The sequence below is a fragment of the Molossus molossus genome, unplaced genomic scaffold, assembly GCF_014108415.1.
Source record: "Molossus molossus isolate mMolMol1 unplaced genomic scaffold, mMolMol1.p scaffold_m16_p_6, whole genome shotgun sequence".
Taxonomy (NCBI): domain Eukaryota; kingdom Metazoa; phylum Chordata; class Mammalia; order Chiroptera; family Molossidae; genus Molossus; species Molossus molossus.
This window is the reverse complement of record NW_023425399.1, coordinates 9879899-9906020: the sequence shown is the minus strand read 5'-3', so window position 1 is coordinate 9906020 and position 26122 is coordinate 9879899. Positions and strand designations below refer to the sequence as shown.

Sequence of the window (26122 nt, the reverse complement as noted above, 5' to 3'; positions counted from 1 at the left end):
GGTCCAAAGCCAGGCGGCCTGGGCTCCAATCCCAGCCACTGTCCCACGAGAGGATTTCAGCCGCAATAACAATGAAGACACCGACACCCAGGCACCTGCCTCCCTCCTTCGAGGAGAATCTTGGAGCAGGAGGGCGGGGCGGGCTCCACCGAGTCCTCGGATCCCTGCCCAGGCTCATCGGGGGCTCTGCCAGCCTGAGGTGTCCCTCAGGGCCACACGTTGTCATGGCCCACCGTCCATCCCTTCACCTACCCAGTCATTGTTTATTAATGTGGCCATGCGCCACATCGCCCCAGGCCCGGGGAGAGAAGTCCTCATGGAGCCGGCATTCGGGTGAGACAGACAATAAGCAAAGAACTCAGTGCGTGTAGCCCACTGGATATTAGAAGACGGCGCAGGGAAGCGTGGGCGCAGGGGCATGGGGAGGGTGGCATGTTTACAGAGGGCTTCAGGGAGGGCCTTGCTGAGCTGCAGACTCTGAACAGAGATCGGAGGAGGACTGGGGGAGCCATGGATCGGTGCTAACGGGCACTCCCAGCTCAGGGAACAGCTCGTGCAAAGGCCCTGAGACACTCCCAGCTCAGGGAACAGCTCGTGCAAAGGCCCTGAGACAGCCGTCTGGTGAGCTCCAGGAACAGTGAGGCCTGAGAGGCTGGGAAAGAGTGAGTGAGGGTGACGGGGGCAAACAGGAAGTGGGGGGATGCGGGGAGGGAGGGGGGTCCTGTAGGGGAAGGGATGGGGGTCTTGGGCTTTTATTTGAAGTGAGGTGGGAAGGCCCTGGAGGGCTCTGAGGGAGGAGGGGTATGGTCTGACTTGATTCTAACAGGATCCCTCTGGCTGCAGTGGGGGAGGAGGCCTGAGGGTGGGAGCAGGGAGCTCAAGGAGGAGCCGACGAATGTTCTAGACAAAGATGATGGCTTGGATCAGGGTGGTAGCAGCAGACGTGGAGAGAAATAGCCGAGTGTCCAGTTCTAAAGCAGGAAGGCACAGGGCACAGGGAGGAAAGAAACCTTCCTCCAGAGCCCTCTTTTCAGAGAGAAAAAGGTTCCCCCAGAGCTCCATCCTTGGGCCTCATTGGACAGAAGTGGGTCAAAGTCCACCAATCACAGGCAAAGGGGCAGGACCCTGTGATTGGCTTACATCTCCAATCAGAATTTGTGGGGCCCAGTGCAAAATAAAAATCTAAAGCCTTGTTCAGAAATTATTAAGAGGTTCAAGACTGCAGCAGCAGAGCGTCATGCCAATCAGGAGGCCCTTCTGAGCACAGGGCCCTGTGCAACCACCCAGCTCACGTGCCTGTGAAGGTTCACCCCTGGGCTGAGCGTGGGGCCACCCAGACAGACTGGACTGCAGGAGGGAGGTGGGGCAGTAGGGAGGTGACCCTGAGGTGGGCCGTGGCATCAGCACTGTGAGATTCAGGGCGCGGGACTTCCTGCGCTGGCTTTGCTTGTCCCTGTGATGGGGATAACGGCCCAGGGAGCTGCTGGGAAGATGTAGCTAATACATACTTGTGGTCATCAGTGCCGCTTGCTATTTTTCCCATTACTTCTAGGGACGAGGGCCACCTCTCTCCCAATCTATGGGTGTTGCAGGGCTGTCACCTGAGGACTCCAGGAGAATGTATCCCCCGCCCACCCACCAGTCCAAGCACCTGCAACTCCCCCTAGAGTCGCGCCCCTTGAGTCCTGCACCTGGGAGGACCCCGAGCCCCTGCGTTGAGACCATCCGAGGGGCAGCTGTGGAGAGCAAACAAATATTGCATGTCATCATAGTGCTACACATTTCCTAAAGCACAACAGGAAAAGCACAGCATCCTGTGGAAATAAAATGTTCCAATACCACTTTCGCTCCGGAGAGTGCTCTCCGCTTCTGTTCGCAAGCACTCAAGCGGTCAGGCCCCTGGGCGGGAGCCAGGATTGCTCTGTTTTGCAGATGAGACAACCGTTCGCCCTTTGCTCAGCGGCCTCCTGAGTCTAGGCAGGAACGCCAGAGCCCGCCAGTCACCTGTGTGCCCTGGTCCCTGCCAGCTCTGATGTCACGTCTTCCCACCACCCCCTGGCTGCCCCTCTAACCCACCGAGGGAGTTCTCACCTCCGGGCCTCGCACCTGCTCTCTCTTCCTTCTAGAACCAGCCATCTCCGGGCCTCGCCTCCTTCGGGCTCTGCTCGCGGGTCTGCCCCAGAGAGGCCTTCCCTGGCCACTTAGGAAAAGAGCTCACAGGGCTTTGTTCCCGCACCTGCAGCGACACCATCTGATGTTTTAGATACCCATGTGTTTACTGGCTTGCTTTTTTTTTTTGTCACCTTCTAGCAGAAAATAAACTTCATGAGCACTTGGCTGATGTGACTTTGGGCCTAGAACGGGGCCTGGCACCCAGTAGGGCCTTTGATACATATTTGTTAAATGATGCCAGTGAGGGCAAGAGGTGGGCCCAATGGGCTGCTGAGCCAGACCGAGAATCACATAAGGGTTTCTGCAAAGGTCGTGCATGTCAGAATGCTGGATGAGGACACGTTCTAGACAGGGTGGGTCTCAGCCCACGTCACCGGCTGTGCCCTCCTGCCAAATCAGAGCCAGCACCTAGTGACTCAGACCCAGCCTGACGGAAGAACATTCTTGCGGGGACATTCGGCTGCATCGTGACTTTCTGCAAGGGATCTGAGGCCCTGGGGAGGGTGCCAGTGAGGGACAGACTGAGCCCCTACAAGAGAGGCTGGGTCAGGGCCAGACCGTCACAGCCAGGAAAGGTAGAGAGATGCAACCGTGGACTTTCTGAAATCTGAAGATTAAACTAGCATGAACTCACGCGAGGAGACGGCTATATATTGATCAGAATCCTCCCTGCATCGTCACTCGTTTGCTGATTCATTCTACTTAAGTGGTCAACAGGCATTGATTGAGCACCTACTATGCTCCAGCCGCAGTGCTAGAAACTGGGGCTACGGCTGCGAGCAAGGCAAATCCCTCCCCTCATGGAACATGCAGTCTGGAACAACATGTGCAAAGACCCTGAGGCAGCATCCACCACAAGAAGGCAGTAAAGCACCCTTCCATTCTCCCATGACAACCTGCGGACCTTTCATGAGTAAGGCCATCTCTTCAACCCTGCCCCTCCCCACCCCCATGTCTGCCAAGTTCTGGGACCAAAGCCAGCTTCTCCCATGCTGCACCTGGGCAGAGTCCACAAAATTCAGGGGCTGCCGGGCTTCCCCCTTGCTAGATGCAATGCTGCTACCGGGGAACCACCTAAGGGACCAGTGTTCCTGAGCTCTGTGGAACTATCTGTACATTTCCTCCTGTTACATGGGGCCTCGGTAGGAACCACCTTGAAGGGCTGGTCAGAGGATCACGTGACATGAGGCCTTTCAGCTGCTGGCAAACTGTGTCACAGATCCCAAGTGCTCAACACAGGAGAGATTCTGAATGTTGCTGTTGGTCTTTCAGACAAGTCTGGGAGAGGCCAAGCTGGCCAGAGGATGGGAAGCCCCTTTTGAGGAACTGAGTTGTACGCCCTCTTGTTGCAGGTGGGGAAACTGAGGCACAGAGAAGGGCAGGGTCCTGCCCAAGATCACACAGCACATCAGGGGACTCTATCTTGGGCCCTGCTGCTTGGTCCAACCCATCCCTACAGCTCTCTCCTGACCACCCTCGACCCTCCGGGTACTAGAGCCTAGAGAGGGGCAGCTGTCGGCCGTGATTTCTCACTAACCTCCCGGCAAAGACCCAAAGCTCCTGGGACTCACAATGCTCCCCAGTTGCTTCCAGAGGCCAGGCAGGACACCCTGGTGCACAGCGCCACCTGGTGGTCAGCGTTTCCCAGCAGTTCGCGGTTTCTGGACAAGGTGGGGCTGTGTACATTAGTAGGGGGTTCCTGGTCCCCATCCTCAAGCACCTCACTTTACAATGGTCTTTCACATCCTTCTCATACACCCGACTGCAAGGGAAGAAAAAAGAAAGAGCACAAAAGGAAAATGGACAAAATATAGAGTCTATCTCACAGACATGTGTTATGGGACCAAAAAGAAAAAGAAAAGCTAGGACTTAAATAAAATGGAGGGGAAAAGACAAAAATAATCGAGAGAGAGAGAAAATTTTTAAAAAGAAAATAGAGAAAATATTCACACCAGTCAGGCAGAACCCAGCCTAGAAGGGCAGGGCCAGCGCCCATCACCAAGACAATCAATCCCAGCCCCTGCCTCCAGACTGTCTTTGTCCTAAATGTGGGCACCTGGGAGCCAGTGTTTGGGCTGGAAGCTGGTAGGCAGGACCGGGCCAGGTAACCTCACCCTCTGAGCACTACACGATCCCTGGCGCCACCTGCTGGGTGCATAGGGCACCACATTTATCACATGGAAGTTCAACTGGGGGCCCTGGAGACTGACTGCTGGCCCCCAGCAACACAACCAGGTGGGTGTAACCATCCCCATTTCTCAGAAAAGGAAACTGAGGCTCCTAGAGAGATGAGGACTTTCCAAGAGATGGCTACTTATTGAGGGTCTCTGATTTCAAAGGCCTTAGTCCACACCCTCACTGCCCTGAACAATCCAGCCCAGTCCCTGTGCAAAGCCGGCACAGAGGCGCAAGCTCTGGCTACTAGACAGTGGAAGAAACAGGCTCAGACAGATTTGGGCACCTGGACCCAGCTGTCTTCCTGGGAGAGCAGAGAACCCAAGTTCCCAGGCTCATCGACTGCAGGGTTCACCTACCTCTTGATGTTCCATTGGTCAGCACAGCAAGTCCTGGCCACAGGTCCTCCCTCAGCTGATATCACCATAGTGACTCCAGGGCTGAGGACCTGGACAGTCAAACGGCCAGCTCTGGCCACACTTGCCTGGCCACAGAGCCAGGCGGGTCAGGTAAAGGGGCATGCTGGGCCCGGTGAGGCTGTGGGGAACTGGAGAGCTGGTACCTCGACCAAAGGCTGTGGCCATCAGCTCCAGTCGACAAGTGGCCAGAATTTGGAAGTAAAATCTGCAGGTTCTTAAATGTGACTGTCCCACTCAAAATTATAAAACCACTATATCAGGAAAAAGAACACACATACACATCGATATCTACATTTGAGCCATCGACCTGCCAGTTTGAGACCTCGCCTCCTGTAAAATGCCCTGCTCCAGCTCCACTTTGTAACTGTGACAACGGCCCTCTGGACAGAGAAGCGTTCACCCCCACTTGGCAGAGGCAGCTCTGTGCCTGAGAAGAGAGATGACTTGCTCTAGGCCACAGAGACCCCACATCAGCTCCAAACCAAAGCTGCCCTGTCCATCACCACAGGACTCACTGTTCTCCTGCGGGCCCCCAGGGTGCAGAACAGGCAGAAACCACTGCTTCCTATTAAAGTGTCTGCCTGAAGGCAGGCATCAAATCCTCCTGTTGACCCCAAATGTAGACTGAGGTGACAGCCCTTCCCTTAGAGTGATTTTTCTGGATCCAGAACTGGCCTCAGATAATCCCAGATCATCGGTCCGTCACTGTGGCGACATCCCACCAGACTCCATTGTCACCGATCGCAGAATTGCGTCTTTGAAACCTGCCATTGAAAGACACCAGGCTCCCTCTCTGGGAGAAGCCCAGTCTGCGCCTTGTGAGAATGGGCTCTGGGGCAAGTTAGTTTGGAAAGAAAAGAGACGAAAACAGAATGGCCTCTAGTCTAAAATGGCAGGACTGGTGTGGGCATCATGCCTCAGGAGGGTCCCAAGGGTGGCCCGAACAGTGTGGGTGCCTTTAAGAGGAGGGAGTCTTTCCTAGATGTTGGTGCTTCCCAAAGTGTGGCAACGGAGGGAGAGAAAAGAAGGGAAGAAGGAGAAGGACGAGGGAGAGCAGGTGGAGAGGGGGGTTGGAACCGGAGGGAGACACGGAGGGAGGGAGGCACCGAGCAGCCTAGTAAATCTGCAGGTCAGACTCCGCAGGGACTGAGATTGCGCTGGCTGGGCGGACGGCCCCGGCAGCTTCACAAAGAGGGCCCGGGGCCCAGGCAGGTGGAAACCAGCTCGCAGCCCAGGCCCTGGGCCACAGGTCTAGGTACGCGCACGGCGTCTGTGCCGGGGTGTATTCTGATTGGTCTGTTTGCAATCCTGATTCTGACTGGCCGGGAGCCAGTGAACCATGTGTTGAGTATTTAGACCCTATGCCATCCTAGCCCTGATCCCAGCCGCCAGCCGCCAATGGGCCTGGCGAGGTGGGGAGGAGGAGAGCCCAGCGATTTCCTTGGGAACACTTTTTTTTTTTTCTTTTTGCTTACTTTCTTTTTCTTTTTTCTTTTTTTTTTATCCTCACCCGAGGACACTTTTTCATTCTTTGTTCAGATAGAGCAGGAGGGAGAGAGAGAGAGAGAGAGAGAGAAACATCGACATGAAAGGGACACATCGAGTGGCTTCCACCCGCACGACCAACCAGGGCCGGGGACAAACTGCAACCGAGGTACGTGCCCTTAGCGGGAACCGAACCCAAGTCTCTCCGGACCGCAGGCCAACGCTCTAACCGCTGAGCCAAACCGGCCAGGGCCCAGCGACTTCCTTTGGGCCTCCCCTGACCCCTGGGCACATGTAGAACCAGGAACTCGGGCGTGACACTCAGGAGCAGGTGCCACAATTCCCACCACGCAGTGAAGTGGGGGGTCAGAATCCTCAGTGAGAGTGAAATACAGTATGAAGAGCGTTCTTTCTCTGGCGTTCCTGAGGCACCGGCCTGCAGTGCCACCCTGGGCCACCCTCACGCGCCTCCACAAGGGAGAGCGGACACTGTCCCCCTTTCATAGGAGCAAACCGAGGCTCAGCGGGTAACATCACTGCGAGGGGTCTCTGGTTCAGTGGCCCCTACCCGCTGGTCTTCGAGGCCTCGGCTCATTCAGTGCGAGGCTGGCCACCCCACCCCCGGGCCGCCAGGGTCAGCCCCAAAGGAACCACAGATCAAGATGTGTGTATTATAAACTGACTTTTAATAATAATAAAAAATCTATCATGGATTTAATGATCAGAATCTGTACATTTTAGAGTAAACCAGTGCACGAAGCCTCGTCCTCAGGAGCCCCTCCCGCCTTCCTGCCCCGGGAAAGGCAGGCCCCTGCCCGTGTCAGCCTGACCAGTGTCCAACGGGCCGCCTCTCGCCGTCCAGGAGGTGGCCCCGAGGGCTCTGGGGAACCCACGCCTGGTCTCACCAGCAGCCACGGGCCGAAAGACACCCCGTCTTCTGCCTCGGCAATGGCCTTTCCCTGCTGGAGGACAGGGGCTGGAGGGGGCACTCTTCGGGGGAGTCCCTGTGTGGGTGTCTGTGCCCAGAAGGTGGGCAGATTGGCTTCCTGTCTCTCTGGTTGGCTGAGAAGTCCCGAAAGTCCGGCTCGGAGCTAACATCAAAAAATAAATTACAGAAGCTACCATCCGGGGTTTCCCCGTGGCCCTCCTACCTGCAGGTCAGGTGGGGGGGGGGGTCCCTCCCCTCAGTCCCTAGACCTGGCCCAGCCACCTCTCGAACCCTTATAGCTGGTCCTTCAAAGAGAGCAAAGTAATTCATTCTAATACTGACCAACTAACGGGGAGCCAGGAGCGGGAGGGGAAGGGAACCATAGTCTGTACTTGTAAGCGATCCTTATGAGCCTAATATTTAAAAAGATGAAATACTGACATTTTAAAATTTTTCAATAATTTAGTTTTTCTTTTTTTTCTTTTTCTTTTTTTTTTTGCCTTAGTAGAATGGGAAAACGCGTCAATTCTACCTTATGTTGGTCCCCTGTTAGACAATATACCTTTCTTTGAAATTTAAAATGTCAAACATATAATCATACAACCTGAAAAAAAAAAAAAAGTCTCGACAACATAAGACTCCAAAATAAACCACAGAGACTTCACACCATATAAATAAAGTCAGAAATCTGGTGCCCAGGGCTGCTGGCTCGAGCTCCAATGGCGGTGCCGTCGGAAGCTGGCGTGGCTTTCGACTGTCCTCTGGTGCCAGGTGTTGTACCCTGTGCCTCTGTCTTGCCCGGCAGAGGCTCGCTTTTCTGAGTCCACAGAGCAGGTTAGTACAGGGTTGGGGTGAATCTGGAAGCCAAGGGGAGGAGGGCTGGGGACACGTGTGTCACCTGGAATGTGGACCGAGAAGGAAACCAGGGTTTCCAAAGTGCAGGATGAGCCACCCCGAGGGAGCTGCGTGCCCGTGGCTTCTCCCGTGTCCCCAGGACTTGGGAGCAGGAGCCCCGGCCCGGGCTGCACCCATCAGCTCTGTAGGTCCCCAGCACCCTCGGGTTGCTGGCAGAAGTGTGGGACGTGCCGGGCCCAGCCGATCGGCCTGCTCATCTGAGTGGGGCCTCGGCCGGTCCTGGCAGGAGTGATGGAGAAGGCTGGGCAGACCCTGGAGCGGCAGGAGCAGAGGCCTCGGACCAGCTCTGAGCAGGCCGGCACGGCCCGCCGTGTCCTCCCAAGTCCCAGCTCCTCCCAAGTCCCAGCTCCAGGGCGCGCAGCCGAGCACCACGCGTCCGGGCGTTCACAGGTCTCCATCCACGGGCGGCTGGCAGAGGCGGTAGAGCCTGGTGGGCGGAGGCGAAGAGGATTAGGAGAGGCCGGGGTGGGCGGGGTCTATTATTACTACTTCAATTTTTATTTGAATTGGTAATCTGCGCCCAGAAAACAAAACTCGGAGTTTTTACGATGCAGAGTGACAAATGTGCACGCTGCCCACACGCCCCCCGGCTGTCTAGTCCTCTGCCCGCAGGCCGTCTCTGCTCCCTCCAGGCGCCAGAGCTCCACAAATACAGCCCGTCTGGGGTCTGTGAGGATACGTGTGTGGGCGTTCACCTGCGCGGGGGTGTATGTTTTTCCACACTAATGGTGGCAAATTAGTCACAGTGCTCTTAGCCCGTGAGTTTTTCCCCTTCATACAGTCTCGGGGGCCTCTCCCCGCAGCACACAGAGCTGCCTTGGTTCTCTGAACGTCTGCCCGGGAAGGATGCCGAGTTTTGCTGTCAAATAAGGAACCGCAGATGGGTTCCAAGCAGAAAGGGTTAGACCTGCTGTGGGGAGAATGAACGACGGCGGGGGACCAGACGGGGGGCCAGAAGGGAGCGGCAGGGCGACACGGCCAACAGAGAAGCAAGGCCCCCGGGCCTAGACTGCCTGGGTCCAGAATCCCAGCTCTGCCACTGACTAGCTGTGTGACCTCAGGCAAGAGACGTAACCTCTCGGTGCCTCAGCGGCCCCAAACGCCAGCTGGGGATAACAACAGTACCTTGCTCAGAGGGTTACTGCTGAGTTAATATAGGCAAAGGGGGTGAACCCCTGCCTGGAGCGTGGTAAGTTAACAGGTAAGTGTCCCGAAGAAATGCGGGTGAAAGTGCACGAGGACACCGGTGACAGGGAGGTCGCGTGGGAGCTGCTGCAGGCCCCTGCGCCATGCCTGCCTGGCCTTGACGGTGCCCTGTGCTTCCGTGAGAGTTGTAACTTCCTGGGAGTCAAACCACTTCCAAATGAAGTTATTTAAGAACTGTGGGCAGATCCTGATAGTGCACAGGGCCGCGGGGCGAGGAAGATGGGCGGAAATGAGCGGCTGCGGGGAAGTGGGCAGCACATGGCACCGGGAGCCGGGCTGAAATCAACGTGGAGGGAAGAGGGGCCCCGAGGACAGGAAGCGGCCGGAGGACGGAGGGCCGGAGGGCAGCGGGTGGCAGAGACAGGGCAGGGGGACCAGGTGGGGAGATGGCACCCATCCCTGCCCATGGCTCATGTGGGGCCTGGTCCCGTCTTCCCAGACTAGGGGGCTCCTGGGGAGGAAAAGACTGAGCGTACTAGTCGCTTCCCAAAGTGGGGTCCCCATGATGAGAGGTGGAGCCCCACATGATGACTAGGGGTTCCGCCCGCCCCGGGTGAAGCCAGCTTGGATCTTGGTATTCCTGGAGGGGGTGGGGGGGAGGGACAGCCACTCACCGCGGTGCGCCCTGGGGCATCTGATCCTTGACCCGAAGGTTTTTGGCCAGAATCTCCACCCTGGGGCCCTGGGAAGAAAGAGCCACGAGACTGGGACCTGCCCCTGCACGGAGTTCAGGGCACTTGAGCAAGTGTGTGTTGGGGGTGGGGCATGGTAGGTAACAGGCCAGAAAGAGGAAATGGGACCCTCCAGATGGGGAGAAGGGCCACATCTGGGGCTGATGACCGCCCAGTCCCCAAATGGCCCCTCACCCCGCCCTCTGCCCAGGGGCCCAGGCCAGGACACCCGGCAGTGGGGGCTGCTCACCTGCTTCCGCATGATGTCTGTGGCCTGCATGATGCACTTGGGGAGCAGCCCGTGGCTCCGCGCCAGGATGGCCGCCTGCTCCAGGGAGACACTCAGGGTGCTCCTGCGGGGGACGGGCAAGGGGGCGGCAGGTGAGACGGCACTTCCCGCCCACCACGGGGGGCGCTGAGACCCCACAGGCCAAGCACCGGCGCCCACCCAACCATCACGGCCCGGCAGGCCCCTGGCCTCCTATCCGCCTCTCCCCGGGTGGGCGAGCCCGTCCCCAGATAACTGGGGGACTTGTTCTCTACCCCCAGGTGTCTTCCTGTCTTCTCCCCGAGAGGCCCCCCTCCAGCACGCCGCATGCGGTCAGTGTCACGCAGCAGCCCCCTCCTGCTCGGTGGTTCTCCAGCGCCCAGCTCACCTCTGCATGCCCGTGCCACACATGGCGATCTGGCAGGCCCCCAAGCGGTAGCAGAGCTCGGAGGAGATGGGGATGAGGCCGGCGCCCAAGCTCCCGGCGGCACCAGGCTTGGGGTGGACGAAGGACTTCATGAGGCGACAGAGCTCATCCAGGGCGTTGATGGGACGGATCAGCTGCGAGGCACACACACACCCGGTAGGAGGGGCCCACCCGGCCTACTCCCAGAGCCCCAGCCTCACAGTCCTGAGACCAGTGCCCCCACCGCCAGCCTCGAGGCCTGAGCCGGGGAAGTGGGAACATGGGCCCTGGATGGCCCGCTCTTTCCAGTCCCCAAGAAAAGCTGGAAGATCCACCACACGGGAAACCTTCTGATTCTGATTTTGTTTGGTTTTGTTTTTTATCCTCACCTGAGGACATTTTTCCACTTTTTGTTCAGATAGAGTGGGAGGGAGAGAGAGAGAAACATCAACGTGAAAGGGACACATCAAGTGGCTGCCACCCGCACGACCCAACCAGGGCCGGGACAAACTGCAACCGAGGTACATGCCCTTAGCGGGAACCGAACCCGGGTCTCTCTGGACCGCAGGCCGACGCTCTAACGGCTGAGCCAAAGCGGCCAGGGTGAAACCTTTTGATTTTTAAATGTTAGCAACACATTTGAAACAAGCAGACAAACAACGCTGCATGGCCCAGCCGGCCCAGCCCCGGAGAAGGCGGAGGAAACAAGGGCGTGAGGGAGGCACAGGGAGTGGGTGCCAGCAGAAGCAGCTCACCCAAGGGACCCCACAACGGAGGGGAAGCAGCCAGAATTCCTAGAGTGAGGAGGGAGTTATCCCAGAGGACTTCCTGGAGGAGGTGCAGAGGTCTTGGGCTGCTCTGCCAGGACTCTGGCTAGGGTGCCACCTGGAGCCCTGACCGCTGAGCCCCGCCCCGAGAGCCCCGAGGCCCGCCCAACCTCCACAGCAGGGCGATGTGAGGGTGGACGCACCTGGTCTATCTTCACAGCCGTGGTGCTGGCATCTGTGGGCAGGTTGGACCGTTCCAGGTAAAATGCCCTGAGAGACAGATATGGGTTTGGGGGGGCCACCATGCCTACCGTCCATGCAACCCCCACCCACTGCAGCTGCTGCCCATCTGCCCTCCCACAAGTCTCAGGAAGAAACCACTGAGCACTTTGCACAGCTCTCCAGGCCAGTCATCCGCTCCTGCAACAGCCCAGGGCGGAGGGTAGCAGGAAGAGGCCTCCCAGGCACCCCTCAAACGCCACCGCTCCCTGAGGGCCCATCCTGGTCAGCTGATCAGCACCTGACACTCCCACTCTCTACCCCCTTGTCCTGCACATCTGTCTCTGAATACTCTCACCACTTACCACGTTCCATTGCTCTTTGTTCACTGTTGACTGTCCATTGCCCCCCCCCACACACACACACACCCCAAGAACAGGGCTTGGCCAACTTTTTCTGTAAAGGGCCAAACAGTCAATAGTTTAGGCTGTGCGGATCAGTCTCTATGGAGACCCTACTCAACCTGTCCACTGTAGCATGAGAACAGCCAGAGATGATCCATGCGGGGAATGAATGTGACTGCGTGCTAATAAAACTTTATTGACAAAACAAGGGGTGGGCCTGTTGTCTGCTGCTCTAGAATCTACACGCCATGAAGAAAAGGCTTTATTGGTCACTGCTGGCTCCCAAGCAAGCCTGGCCAAACAGAGCCTGGCCCAGTCCCCCTAGCAGTGTCTGGACTCCTGTCCCCCATAGGTCACCCGGGCAGATACCTGAGTTTGCGGTAATACTGCTGAACTTTCTCCAGGGACTGGGCATTGATCTCCTGTTGCAAATCTTCTGCCGCCTGGCTGCCTGGAGGAGGCGGCCCCTCCATGTTCTCCAGAGCTGTGAGGGAAGAAGATGAGGCAGGTGGTGGGCTCCCGGTGTGCTCGGAGCCGTGGGTACCCCCGTAGGCCCACGCAGCACCCCACAGCTCACCTTTCGTGAAGAGCACGGTGTGCAGCCTGAGGCTGGCCCCGCTTTCCAGGCGGGAGGGCAGCTTGGAGAAGTGGTAGCTGTCCAGGTAGAAGATGACCTTCAGCGCCTGCCGGCTGCCCTCGATGTGGTAGAAGACATTGGTGTCTGCGGAGGACACGGGGGGCAGGTGGTCACACCCAGGCCAGGGAGCCCTGCCCCACCTTCATCAGAGCAGCTCAGACCTCCCTTCAGACCTCCAGTGGGACGTCCTGGGCCCTCCCTGTTCTCCCCACCCCAGAGGGGTAGCCTCAGACCCCTCTGACTTCCCAGCCTCGAGGTAGCACCCTGGGACATGAAGGCCCCCGTGGTATCCTGGGATCTCACTATTCCCCACCCCAGAGGGACAGCCTTAGCACCCCTGACCTCCCACCTTCAGGGTGGCATCCTGGGTGGTCCCTGCCTGCCCACAACAGAGCAGGGGTGTCAGACCTCCCTTCCACCCCCATCCTCTAGGGGTAGCCTGACAACCCGGTCCTCCCACACTCAGAAGAGCAGCCTCTGACCTTCCTTTCGCCTCTTTCAACAGGTCCCAATTCCCATGAATTCTTAGACCTGATACTGACTCTGCCCATCTGTGTGTGTGTGGGGGAGGGAGTGTTTGTCTTCAGAGCTCAGCTGTACTCCTCACCTGGTAGCCCAGGGCCTCCACCTGCCAAATGCTGCCCTCAACCAGGACCTGCATTTATTTACACTCACAGGGAAGAGCTATGGCAGGCGTGGCACTAATACTCCATCTGGCACCATGGCAGACATCACTAATCAATGACTAACACCCCATCTGGCACCATGGCAGACATCACTAATCAATCAATAGTTCTCCCTAAGCCCAACTTCACCTATTGATAGGCAGCCACTGACCATCATGTCCAATATGCACCCGAAACAAAATCTATTGTTCCTCTAGACTCTCACATTCTCAGCAGTGATATCCCCCACAAGGAGGTGAAAATTGGCTCTTGAGGGGATGGCCAAAGAAACCCCGCTTTTTTAATATATAAAGCACAGATACACAACAGACATAAACATACAGTACATCCGCGGTATTAAAATTTAATGGGGGTGCAGCAATTAGGAAACAAATATCTAAACCGCCTCCTTATGGAGGTGATCGTTTTAAAAAGTTGAGAATCACGGCTCTAGGGCAGGGTTCTCAGACCCTGGTGCTTCCGAGTCACCAGCGGGCTTGTCGGCAGATTTATGGGCGCTGCTTCCAGAGCTGCAGGTTCAGGTCTGGGAAGGGGCCTGAGGATTCGCCTTCCTAACAAGTTCCAGGAACCCCACTCGGAGAACCACGGCTCCAGAACCCGGCCCAGTGGGCTCAATCCTGGCCGTACCTGAAAGGCACCTGGGAAGCTTTTCTAGAATCCCAGGGCCCAGGAGCCCCCAACACACAGAGTGAGTCTGCCCCGCCAGGGCTGAGACTGGGGCCCGGGCAGCCGTATCTTTGCAAAGCTAGAGTCCAGGGCAGCCAGGGCTGAGACCCACTGGGCGAACCTCGGGCCCGGAGGGCCGGAACCACGGCTGCATTTCTCCACTGCAGCCCCAGAGCCGACTACGGTGCCTGACACGTGTTATGTGCTCATGGTCAGGGATGGATGGACGGACGAAGAATGAGTGGATGGGCAGGTGGGCAGATGGGCGGGGGATGGGCAGGGGGAAGGTGGGTAAATGGACAGGCAGATGGATGAGTGGGTGGCTGAATGGTGGGCAGGTAGAAGGAAGAGTGGGAGGGAGGGAAGAAGGAAGAAACTTAATAATGTTATAAATTCTTAGAAAATCGTACCAACTCTTCGCCCCAATAATGCAGATCTCTAGAAATTGTAATAAAAACTGGGTACTGGTTGTTGTTGTTCCATTTTAAGAATTTTTGGAGACAGCTGGGTTTATGTGTAACTAGACCCCCTTTTTCCATGCATGTTGGGAGCATGAAGTTTGAAAGCCCTGGTCAGTCCTGGGCAGCTAGCCTGGTGGCAGGGTGGCCCCCAAAGCGGTTCCTTCCACCCCAGAAGCCCGGCTCTCACACGGGGGCGGAGGAATCACTCACTGGCCACGTAGTTCTCGTCCAGCTGCTTGAACGAGAAGGTGACGTTGTCCAGCTCCGACAGGGTCACCCAGATGTCCTCCAGCATGGTCCGCTCCTCCTTCTGCAGGAGGAAGACGGGGTGCAGGAGTCTCAGATGCCACCCCTGCCCCAGGATTTCAAGACGCTATGAGTCAACACTAGTCAACACACCAGGCAGCGGGCATACCAGGCAAGGTTCCGTGTTGGGCTCTCCGGTGCTGGATGATAAATCGGGGTTGCTTGTCCTGCACCTCTGAAGGTCAGAACCCCGCTCTGCTCTAATGTGCTGGGGGCCCCCTCATCCAGACCATCCCAGCCACCTCAACCATCTCAAACCTAATAAGCCCCCAAAAGTCCTTACTTCCCTCCTCACCCCCTCCAGCAGACCCCACCTCAGCAAAGCGCACCAGCATCTGCCCAGCAGCCCGCACCCCAAACTCTGACTTCAAGGACTTCTTGACTTCTCTCCCTTCGCCCTGTACACTGCCCATCGCCAAGTCCTGATGGGCTGACCTCCATAGCACACCCCGGAGCCATCCGCTCCCCTAACCCTCCTCGGCCCCCAACACAAGACCCCGTGGTCTCTGCAGGAAGACCACACCAGCCTCTTCACAGGCCTCCCTACGCCACCCTTCCCCCGAACAAGGGGCAGCCAGGATAAAACTGGGGATCCCGAGGGAGCAGGGCAGCCTAGGGGTTACCAAGCCCAGAGCCAGACTCCTGGGGTTCCCCTGTGACTACTGCTCAAAGCCTCTGAACCCTCCCTCTGCTTCCAGAATAAAGCCCTAAGCCATACGGATGTAGCCCCATGACCTCAGTGCCCACCCCCTGGCCTGCTCCCCTCCAAAGCCTCTGCTCAGTACCTCTGTGCATGCTGTTCCCTCCGCCCAGCACACTCTTCCTCGCACCACGTACCTAGCCGCAGTCTTGGTACTAAGGTCTCAGCTCAAACGTCACCTCCTCAGAGAGGACACCTCTGACCATTAAATCCAAAGAAACTCAATCACCTTCTAAGTCTTCTGCATAACTCCCCTCTTGCCAAACTGCTTCCCACAACTAGAAAGTGAGCTTCAGAAACGCAGCACCCAGCTCAGAGCTGGGCACACCATGGTGACTGGTGAATTAATGCAATGGGCCCCGGGATCCTCATCTGAGAACAGAAGGTGAGGGCTGCCTTTCCAGACCCCCAGGTGGCTCTTTCCAGAAACCAAGTGAAAGCGATTCTCCCACCAGGCAACGCCTGTGTGCAAAGCCGGCCAGCAGAGGGCGCACCACGTCCATGCTTTCAGCCCCAGCAGAGAAAATGTCTAGGAGGCTCAGGGCTGCAGAAGCCAGGGAGCTGCGCCCCGGCACACGGGGTGCAGGAGTAAACAGCATGGAGCACCGCTGCAGGCTTCATTCCTGGGGGATGTCAGCTCTGGGCCCCAGCACCCATAAATGATGAGTCCTTGGTTCTGCCTCCTAGGGCCCAGCAGAGGGACCTGCCTTGATTCTGAGCCCCGAGAGTGGTAGGACAGTGTGACCAGGGATAAAAAGGAGATGCAGAGAAGGCAGGGAAGCCTAGCAGTTAGAGGCCTCGAGTCAGACTCCCAGAGTACGGTGTTCTCATCCTTAAAACGTGGGTGGTAAAAAATCTGCCTTGGAGCTACTGCGAGGATTAACTGAGATACTGTTTGCACTAAGGAATTTCACCTTGATTACTACAGAAGCCTACGCACTGGTCTCCCAGCTTCTGTCCTCGCCCTCACAGTCTTCCCCACCAAGGGGCATGAGTGATTGTTTCAGTGTCAAAGTCAGATCCCATCCCGCCTCTGCTCAAAACTCTCATGGTTCTCGCCCACTCAGAGTAACGGCCAAAGTCCTACAAGACCCCCCACAGTCTGACCCAGTCAATTCTCAACTCACCTCCTCCTACTGCAGTTTATTTTGTTCTGGCCACAGGGCCACCTTAAGTTTCTGAAATACTGCCTCAGGGCCTTTGCACCTGCTGTTCCCTCTGCCTGAAAGACTCCTCCCAATATCCTCATGGCTCCCTCCCTCCCCTTTCAGTTCCTAGGTCAGATGTCACCTTTTTAGTGAGGCCCTCACTGGTTACCTTATCGAAACGTTCAGTTGTTGCTGACCCACTTTTTCCTGTCCCCCCTTCTCTGCTTAACGTTTCTCTTTAGCCTTTATCACTATATACGAGAGTTTCTCAAGTGTGACACTATTGACATTTAGAGCCAGATAATTCTCGAGGGGAGAAGGGGAGACCATCCTGCGTGTTATAAGATGTTTGGTGGCATCCCTGGTCTCTACGCACCAGACACCAGTAACCCCTTTTCTCCCCTTGTCTTGACAACCTAAAACCTGCCAAGTGTCCCCTGGGAGGAAAAACTGCCCTGGCTGAGAACCTCTGGTCTACATCACTATTTTACTTGTTTATTTCCATCTCCCCCCACTAAGATTTAAGATCCCCGAGTACAACTCTGTGCTTTGCCCACAGCTGAATCCCCAGCGCTTGTAACAGTGGCACATAGTAGCTGCTCAATAAACAGCCGCTGAAAGAACGAGGAGGTGAGTGAGAGCCCGAGTGAGTAAGTAGGAGCTCCCCTGCCCGGGCTCCCAGGGCACCTGTCCCTCTTCCCCTTGCTCACCACAGCGGCTGGCGACAGCAGGGACTGGCAGTGCAGGAGGACACCGGTGGCCGCCACCTGCTCCAGCCACTTGCGGCTGGCGTCTCGGCTGCTCTCCTCGTACTCGCCGTTGTTGTTGTAGCGGTAGCTGAGGGCCGCCAGGAGCTGCTCCGAGAAGGCGCACACGGCAGCCACCAGGGCCTGGCAGAAGATGGTGTCTCTCCGCAGCTGCAGCTCTGTGTCTGGAGGGTGGGGACAGGCTTGCTGGGCAGGTTCTCTCGCACCACCAGCAGCCCCAAACCCCAAAGCCCAGGTCTACAACCAACTGCCAGCCCCAACGGGCCACCTATGGGGCCAACCTGCCAAAAATCAATCCCAGCCACCCAAAGCCAACTCCACAAACATCGATTCTCCAAAAGCAAGCCCAATTGCCGAAAAACTCAACTCTGCCTTGTGAATTTCCTAAGGCTCTCCCCAAACCTTCCTCAGCTGTATCTCCACTGGTTAGGGGGCTGCTCGACCATGACTGGCTGGACGCCAAAGCTCCATGTTTTAAGAAATGCAGGTTACCATTTTCCCTGTGTTTGAGAAGTCTGCCTTCTTCCTAACTCCCCCCTTCCTTGCCCGCTCTTGACATCATTGCAGAACTGGCCAATTTGGGCAGTCGTCCACCCCGGGTCCCGATCCTCTGGAAGGGATTATTTGCAATGACTGGCTCTAGCCAATTGGTTTTCAGTGACCTTAGACTTAGATCCTTTGTAGCTGCCCCTTACTGGAGAATTTCTGGAAAGAAGGGAGGGACAGAGAACACCTCCCAGCTTCCCCGGACCACCAGTCTGCCCCTTCCATTGTCTGCCGGGCAGAAGACCCTCCCGAGCCATCAGTCCTCTGGCTCATGTGCTCATCAAGATCCGCCCAGGCTTGGGAGGTGGCAAGACACAGGGATCCTGGCTCCAGGGCCCTGTGACTTGTCCCCTGGACTCAAGAGGAGGAAGCAAGTGAGGTCTAGGCAGTTCTTGGAGGTGCAAGAGGCCAGTGTTACTCTCCCCCACGTGCAGGCCCCGATGACCATGAGAACGTCAACCCTGGCCAGCAGAGAGGCCCTCCCTGGGCTGCAGGCATGAGCACCCGCTGCAGGGTGGCCTCTCCACAGGCGGTTGCTGATTCTAAGCCCTCACCTGTGCATTTCAGCAAGGCCAGGAGCAGCTGGTTCTTCCCATCTGCAAGGAGAGGGGTTAGAGATGGGTCAGGAGCACTTAGCACAAGGTTCAAGCAGAACGGGGCCCTCTGCAGCCCCAGCTCTGAGCCCTGTGTGGTGAAGCTCTGGGTACATACAGTTGTGCTGAGGAAGCTTTGACTGAATGTTGGGTGAATCCCAGAAACCCCCAACTTCCAGGGGATGAAACCCCAACTGCTAGTTACACCCCCAACTATTTACATAAACTCACCAAATGGAGACTGAAACCAGCACCTCCAACTCCTGGCCCAGAGCCCCCAGCCCACACTGTGTACATGCATGTGGGCACACGCTTACATGTGTACATACACACAGGTGCACATATGTTCACCTGAGCCCTCAGGCATGTATGCACACTCTACGCAGCCACAGCCCTGCACCCACACAGAGCTAAGCCCTTCTGCACACAGACTTAGCATCCTGGTCTCTTTCCTTCAAAAAACAGCTCTTAGCCCTGGCCGGTTTGGCTCAGCAGTTAGAGTGTTGGCCTGCGGTCCAGACAGACCCGGGTTCGGTTCCCGCTAAGGGCACGTACCTCGGTTGCAGTTTGTCCCTGGCCCTGGTTGGGTTGTGTGGGTGGCAACCACTCGATGTGTCCCTTTCACGCCGATGTTTCTCTCTCTCTCTCCCTTCCTCCCTCCCACTCTATCTGAACAAAAAATGGAAAAATGTCCTTGGGTGAGGAATAAAAAAAAAAAAAAAAAAAAAAGGGCTCTTAGGCCCAGAAGGGGCTTAGAAGAATCTGAAAGGCCAACTCAGAGGCCTCTGCTCCTGGGGGCTGGCTCTGAGGCTTTGCACCTCCCGCTGTCCTGGTCAAACGTCTCCCCGACCCAGGTCCTACTAAGCCAGGATCCCAGACTTAAATGCTGCCAAAGGCCCGGCAGGTAGTGTAAGATGTGCGAGGCAGACACCAGGAAGCAGGGGGCGATGGGGACTGTGGGGGACTGGAAGTCACCCCTCTCCCGTCCACGACGGCAGCTGCTACTCATCTCCACGCAGGCGTGACTGTGGGACCGCAGGCCTGTGATTGCCGGGCCTCCTGACTGTGCACGAGGAGCCAGCGATCGAGACTTTCACGAGACATCTCGGATAATAAAACACTGGTAGCCGCTTCACATTTTTATGTGATAGCATCCAAACCCACCTGTGGGCCCAAGTCTAATCAGGGGGCCCCAGCTGGTGACCTTGGTAATAACTCAAAAGAACTGAATTCAATCCCGTTTCTGAAGCTGAGAAGGAGTAAGTTCTCAGCCTCCTCAGCCTCCTGCCTCTGCAAGGAAGCCCCTGGCACCCAAAACCAGCAGCTCTTTAACCGAGTGTGTGCGGTCCCAGGCCTGCCCAAGGCACACCCAGCTCAGGAAGGGGCACGTGTTCTTCCTGTCCTCCCCTGGGCGTGGACAGACATGGGATGTGCAGCTGGACCCACTTCTGACCCTTCCACACCCCACATTAAGGACCACTGCCCCCATCACCCTGCCCTGCCCAGCTGACCTTCCACATATTTCTGAATGTTGTCCACCAGGGTCTTGATGGAGTTGGGGAGATTCCAAGGGTCCTCCTGGATGCTGATCTGGATCAAGCTCCGGCCACGGATTGTACACTCTTCTTTCTGTTTGAACTCTGGGGCAGGAAAGAGACAGAGGTAGCCCTGGAGAACAGTGGCACAAAGGCCCACGTCCCAGCACCAGATTCCAAGGCTCAGAATCCGAGATAAGGGTGCTGGCAGGACTCTTGGGTACTATCTGGTCCACAGAGGGCAAATACATGGTGAGTTCGCTACTGATTCACAGCATCACAGCCATGGCAGACATCACGCATCGATCTCAGCACGCTTTCCACGACAGACAAACCAGCCCAGTGCAGGCCTCACAAATCAATCACTGCATTCTCTTCTCCTAAGCCTAGACGTGGTCACAGAAGGATTCTCAGGTGCTACCTCCTCAAGGCCACACCAATCAAGCTGGCACATCAGTTATAACCTAGTCTAACCTTCTCTCTACACAGAGGAGGAAGCCCAGGCACAGAATGGGAAGGTGTCTTGCTTAAGTCACACAGCTGGGTAGTGACAGAGCTTGGATTTGAACCTGGTCCCAGCAGACACAGGCCCGTTTCTTGGGCCTCTTCCCTGCTGTATGCCCTGGGTTTCTGAAAAATTTGTCGTTTTGGTTCCTCTGGGTTTGACATTTCTGCTTTCTACGGTCCGTCCCTGGAAGAGATGATCCTGAGACCACAGGAGGGGCAGCTGAGCTAGGGCACCCCAACTCTCCATACTTCCTACCCTTATTTTGGAGCAACTGCCAGTTTCTTTTCCTGTATCCTGCACCCAACTGGGAGCTCCTTGAGATCAGGGGCAGTGTCCCATTCAACTCAGGGCCCCCATGCCCAGCACAAGGCCTGGTACACACTGGCTCCTGGGGATTACTTACTGGTGGGTAGATGCATTACTTACTGGTAGGTGGACATGTGAGGAGTGGATGGGTGGGTGGATGGATGGATGGATGGGTGGGTGGGTGGATGGGTGGGTGGATGTGTGGGTGGGTGGATGGGTGGATGGATGTGTGGATGGGTGGGTGGGTGGGTGGATGGATGGGTGGATGGATGTGTGGGTGGGTGGATGGGTGGGTGGATGGGTGGGTGGATGGGTGGGTCGGTGGGTGGGTGGGTGGATGGATGTGTGGGTGGGTGGATGGGTGGATGGATGGGTGGGTGGATGGGTGGGTGGGTAAATGGGAGGAAAGGTAGGTGCGAGGACACATATGTCAATTCTTTTTCTTGCAATTATTTCAAGAAGACAGTCTTAGTTTGGTGCCGTTAAGTTCTCAATATTTCTTTAACTACTGGTCCCTCTCACGAAGAAAAAACAAAGTGCTCTGGGCAGGCAACAGAACACAACTGCGTGTAAGGACATTTTCTGGGGTCTTCCCAGTGAATGTGTCACGGTCATCATTATTTCGTGGCATGTCACACAGGTTTCCCACACTTAGGGAGTTTAAAAAGTTCCTTCCAAAATTAAATTCTTAAAAGGAAGGCACTTTTTCAAAAAAGTTATGTCACTAATAATGCAGGCTGCAAATGAATATGGTTTTAAAACGTAAAGATGCCCGTGGATTCTGTGAATGTGGGTAAAATGATGGAGGTGGCCGACGGTCCTGAGGGTTGGTGAACTGGGCTCCAGGACCCCCCTCCTGTGACAGACAGACAGACACGCGGAGGCCCAGAGAGGCCCAGGGACCAGACTGGGGGTCCACAGATTTTTCTATAAGGAGCCAGACAGGAACTGTTTTAGGCTTTGCAGGGCTTACGGTCTCTGCCACACCTTCTTTGTTTTATTTTGTGTTTACTTCTCTGTATAAAGGAGAACATCATTCCAGTCACAATCTAGACAGAACCAGGCTGTGGGCCGGATTTGGCCCATGGGCTGAACTTGCTGACCCCTGGATGAGCCCTGAGCCCCTGGGCAGGAGCGGAGCAGAGCTGAGAGTGTGAGCCGTGTGCTGCCCCCCATCCAGCACACATTCCCCGTCCCCAGGGTCTCCGTGTTGGATGCCGGATGTCATCCCAGCCCTGCGGGGGGCGGCCCGGGCTCACCTTGCAAGCTGTGGTCCATGGGGAAGTGCTTGGTCTCTTCAAAAGCCCTGCTCATGACTGGCCCCTTGAGGAGTGCATGGATGGAGTCCACCTGCCGGCAGGAAGCTCGAGGTCAGTGTGGCCCCAGGGTCCTCCATGTTGCAGGGACCCACGACTCCCAGCCCCTACCCCAGCGCCTGGCTTCTGGGTTCTCACCAGGAGTGACGGGAGGAACCCAAGGTCAGGCCAGGGGTGGGAACAAAGGTCCCACCTGGTTGAAGAGATGTTCCAGGCAGCCGTGAAGCTTGTCCTGCTTGTCTGATGGGATCCGCATGTCACAGGGCAGCTCGTCCCCTGGCAGAAGGGAGAAGTCCCGGCCATCAACAGACAATTTCTGTCCCATCTCACACCTGCCCAATCTCTTTTTCCCAAGAAGGCTACAGAGCTCCAGAGCTCCAGAACCCACAGCGGATCTGGAGTCTGACAGACACGGATCCTGGCTGTGTGACACTAGGCAAATCTCTTGACCTCTCTGAGCTTCAGCATCTTCATCTGCAATATGGGCAACAGGAACTAAAGCATTACACAACTGCAAGTCAGTGCTATTATTTCTGAGACTCTGCAAACGAGGAGACTGCGAGCCAGAGAGAAGGAACTGGACCCCGAGTCCCCTGCCCCATCTCGCACCGTTCAGCCAGCTGCCACATTTCCTAACCTCCCCAGGGACAGTTCTACAGCTGAGCATCTTAGTGATGGAACATTTATCTAAAGTCCGGCAATAGCTTCGATTTTACTTGAGCTTCTTTTTCTTCTGTTAAATTGAAAAACAAATTAAAGTTAAATGTTTATGCCCAGACTACCACCGGAAGGACACACAAGGCAGCTGTGAGCGTGGGAGCTTGGGAACCAGAGACTGAGTTACCAGGGTGGGAGGGGAACTCGCCCCGCCCACCCCCTCGTGCCTTTTCTGTCGTAAACCATGTGGCTGTGTGACCTATTCACAGAATAACAATTTTAAGGCTGAAATCAATGAAACTAAAATCAAAGCAAATTTCAGTCTTTCAGAAAAAGTTGTAAGTAGAGTATAACCTAACTCACAGAATAGTATTTATGTCCGTCTATCCTCCCCGCCACCCACCCACCCACGTCCATCTGTGCCGAGTATGTTCACCGACGGTCTCCGCCTGTCACTGGTGGTCATGTCTGGGGGTTCTGATTGCCTTCATGTACTTTTTCTGTGTGGCCTGAATTTTGGGTTTGAGCATGTGTCACTGTTACGGAAACCATCAGGTCACCTTATTTTAGTGACCCCAGAGCAACGCATCCCAGTCTCTAATTGCATCATGTATGTTTTCGTCTGTTCCGTGTCCACGACATGCGTGGAGAACGTCAGCTCCACGAGGACCAGGACCTTTTGCTGCGTTCACGGCTGTGGTCCCAGCACAAAACAGTGCTCAAGAAAACGTGCTGAACAAGCAGATGAAGGCAAACACGCGGCCAGAACACGCAACATAACACAAAACAACGTGCCACAGAGTAAAGTAGAATAAGATCAAATAAACAAAACGGAATCTCGCTGGGGACGCCCCTGTCCTGGAGCACGAGCCACTGCACTCACCGGACCCCATCTCGTCACTGCCCAGGTAGGAGCTGTTACTTCTCACACTGGTGTAGGACAGGACGGAGTCCCGGTTACTGTTACACTCGCTGCAAACGGGCAGAGAGGAAGACAGGAGTCACCCTCCAGCTCACACCCCCTGGTCCCAGCACCCACCGCCCACTCTCTGGAGTGCAGACAAACTCCTTGGCTCCTCAGGGGAACCACCAGCCCAGAGAGGGTGCTGCAGGCTGACCACCAGTGTCCTGGCCAGTTTCCCAACGGTGGGAAATATCTCTAGGCCCCAGCACGGAAACGCAGACATAGTTAAGAGGACAGTAAATTGCTTTCATTTGGGAGTAAACATCTGCCACTCCCCTCGGGGGACAGCCCGGTTCCTGGGCACGTGGGCGCATGCCACACGCGATCACATGGCTCCACGTTCTGTCTCCCCAGCCTGGCTAGGAACCTCGTGGAGACAGGGACTGTGTTCTCTTAGCTTGTGTCCCAGGAACTCAGAAGGTATGGGAATCAAAAGCCCCAATCCTGAAATTCTTTCCTTCACCATTCTGACAATGAAAGGAAAAACTGGAGAACCCAGAGAGGGAGAATCCTGGGCTTTGGACACAGCCGTTGGGAACACACGGTGCCCAGTGAGCATGGACATCTGGTTAAACAGAAGCCAAGCCAGAAACACGGCGCAGCCGGAGCCCTTGCCGACGGAGGACTCCGAACGCCGGGGGGGCTGGGGGAAGGTCTTGTCGAATCCCAGCAGTTCTGTGTTTTGCCCACAAACGCCGGATGCACCCCACTAAGGCTCTGCTCCATAAGCCCCCGATCACTGGAGCCCGCGGGGCTTGTTCATTGTGGTAAGGACTTCCACTTACCCACTAGACAGACCATTACAGGAAATGGAGTTTTTCGTTCATTTAACCCACTAATTAGGGCTTCACTGTTCTTGTTATAATTAGCTTAACCAGTAAAAGACAACAACAACAAAAACCAACTCAGATCCTCCCAGAATTAAGAGGGGGGAAAAACTGTCTTTCCCCCTTGGATCAGGTAAAAATAAACTGTTGCAGAAACCATGTCAGTTAGGACACACCACAGATCTTGCCTTTCCTGTGACCACACTCCGAGCGTGTGCAGAGGAACGGGAGCAGAATGGACGGGTGGTGTCCACAGGGGACAGAGCCTGAAACGTTGGCCTTGGGGCAGGGGAGCCGAGGGGGGTGTCTGGGGGGCTCTGGGGCTTAGATAACCCCCAGAAACATACGGCTTAGCAATAGTGCCCCATCCCACTGCTTCCTGGGAAATATCCCTCTCGATCTGACTTCCCCACGGGTCAGTGGCCTCCACTGTCCCACTGGCCAGCCATGTCAAACCCCACACGATGCCCACGGCTGCCCCCACCTGTAGGAGTCACGGTAGCTCATGGTGTCATGACCCGAGTCCTCCTGGTCCTCCTCAGACACCTTGAAACACACTTTCTTGATGCCCCCGTGGTCGGTCCTGTCCATCTCGCTCTCTTCGCTGACCAGTGGGGAGGAGGAGGCCTCCTCAGACAAGGGCGGATCGCAGGACCCACCTGAGGTGGGCTCTGTGATGGTGGACAGCAGCCTGTGGGAGAGAAGACTTTGAACTTAAAGGCACATGCTGGTGGCTTCAATGACCTCCATGGAGGCTCCAGGCAAGGTCCTGACCTCGGGCCTCACCTCTGACCCTAACAGAGGGAACCACCAAATGCTTTATGTCCCATCCCTGAAAATCCCTCTAGCGACTCTGCAGGAGCACTTACAGGGTCCGACCTGTAGGGGGTGTGAGAGACAGAGGTTCTTCATTTCATGGCCAAGCTACATACACAAAGTTCCAGGGCACAGAACAGGAAAAGTTGCTGTAAAGACCCAGAGAGCACATCTGTTCGGCTTGGTAGGCCACACGGGATCCGTTAAACTACTCAACTTGGCTGCTGTCATGTAAATGCACCACAGACACCATGAAAATGAATGAGCATGGTTGTGTTCTAGTAAGATTTTATTAACACTAGGCAGTGGGCTGGATTTGGCCCAGAGGCCATAGCTTGTCAGCCCAGGAATTGAATATCATGAATGGTCAAGTGTATAGGTTGTTAACATACACAGACCACAGATCCAAATCCCGATGCTGCCGCTTGCTAGCGCAGTGACCTACAGCAAGTTATTTAACCTCTCTGAGATGCAGTTTCCTCATCTGGACCACGGAGTAATATCAGCATCTATGTCCCAAGCTGGTATGAAGTTTAAGGGAGTTAAAATAGGTAAAGAAGAGGGTCTGAGGCCTTGTAAGTGAGCAATAAACCCTGGCTGGTGAAATCCTATTGCATCTCAATGAGGTCAGTATTAGGATCAGCTCCA

The 26122-nt window shown here is 55.9% G+C and overlaps 1 protein-coding gene across 1 annotated transcript in view; it reads right to left on the bottom strand.

Annotated features, from left to right (window-relative positions):
* Positions 1-8417: 8417 nt before the first annotated feature.
* Positions 8418-26122, bottom strand: part of PREX1 (phosphatidylinositol-3,4,5-trisphosphate dependent Rac exchange factor 1) — a 178756-nt gene continuing 161051 nt past the window's right edge. The window contains exons 26-40 of the mRNA XM_036245523.1: positions 25143-25349; positions 23751-23839; positions 22404-22486; positions 22154-22244; positions 20057-20185; positions 18507-18548; positions 17350-17570; positions 14696-14795; positions 12613-12756; positions 12405-12519; positions 11616-11682; positions 10628-10800; positions 10222-10324; positions 9915-9982; positions 8418-8521 (exon numbers count right to left, since the gene is read on the bottom strand). Coding sequence (XP_036101416.1) covers positions 8479-8521; positions 9915-9982; positions 10222-10324; positions 10628-10800; positions 11616-11682; positions 12405-12519; positions 12613-12756; positions 14696-14795; positions 17350-17570; positions 18507-18548; positions 20057-20185; positions 22154-22244; positions 22404-22486; positions 23751-23839; positions 25143-25349 — 1675 coding nt within the window. The 3' untranslated portion in view covers positions 8418-8478. The remainder of the gene's footprint in view (positions 8522-9914; positions 9983-10221; positions 10325-10627; positions 10801-11615; positions 11683-12404; positions 12520-12612; positions 12757-14695; positions 14796-17349; positions 17571-18506; positions 18549-20056; positions 20186-22153; positions 22245-22403; positions 22487-23750; positions 23840-25142; positions 25350-26122) is intronic.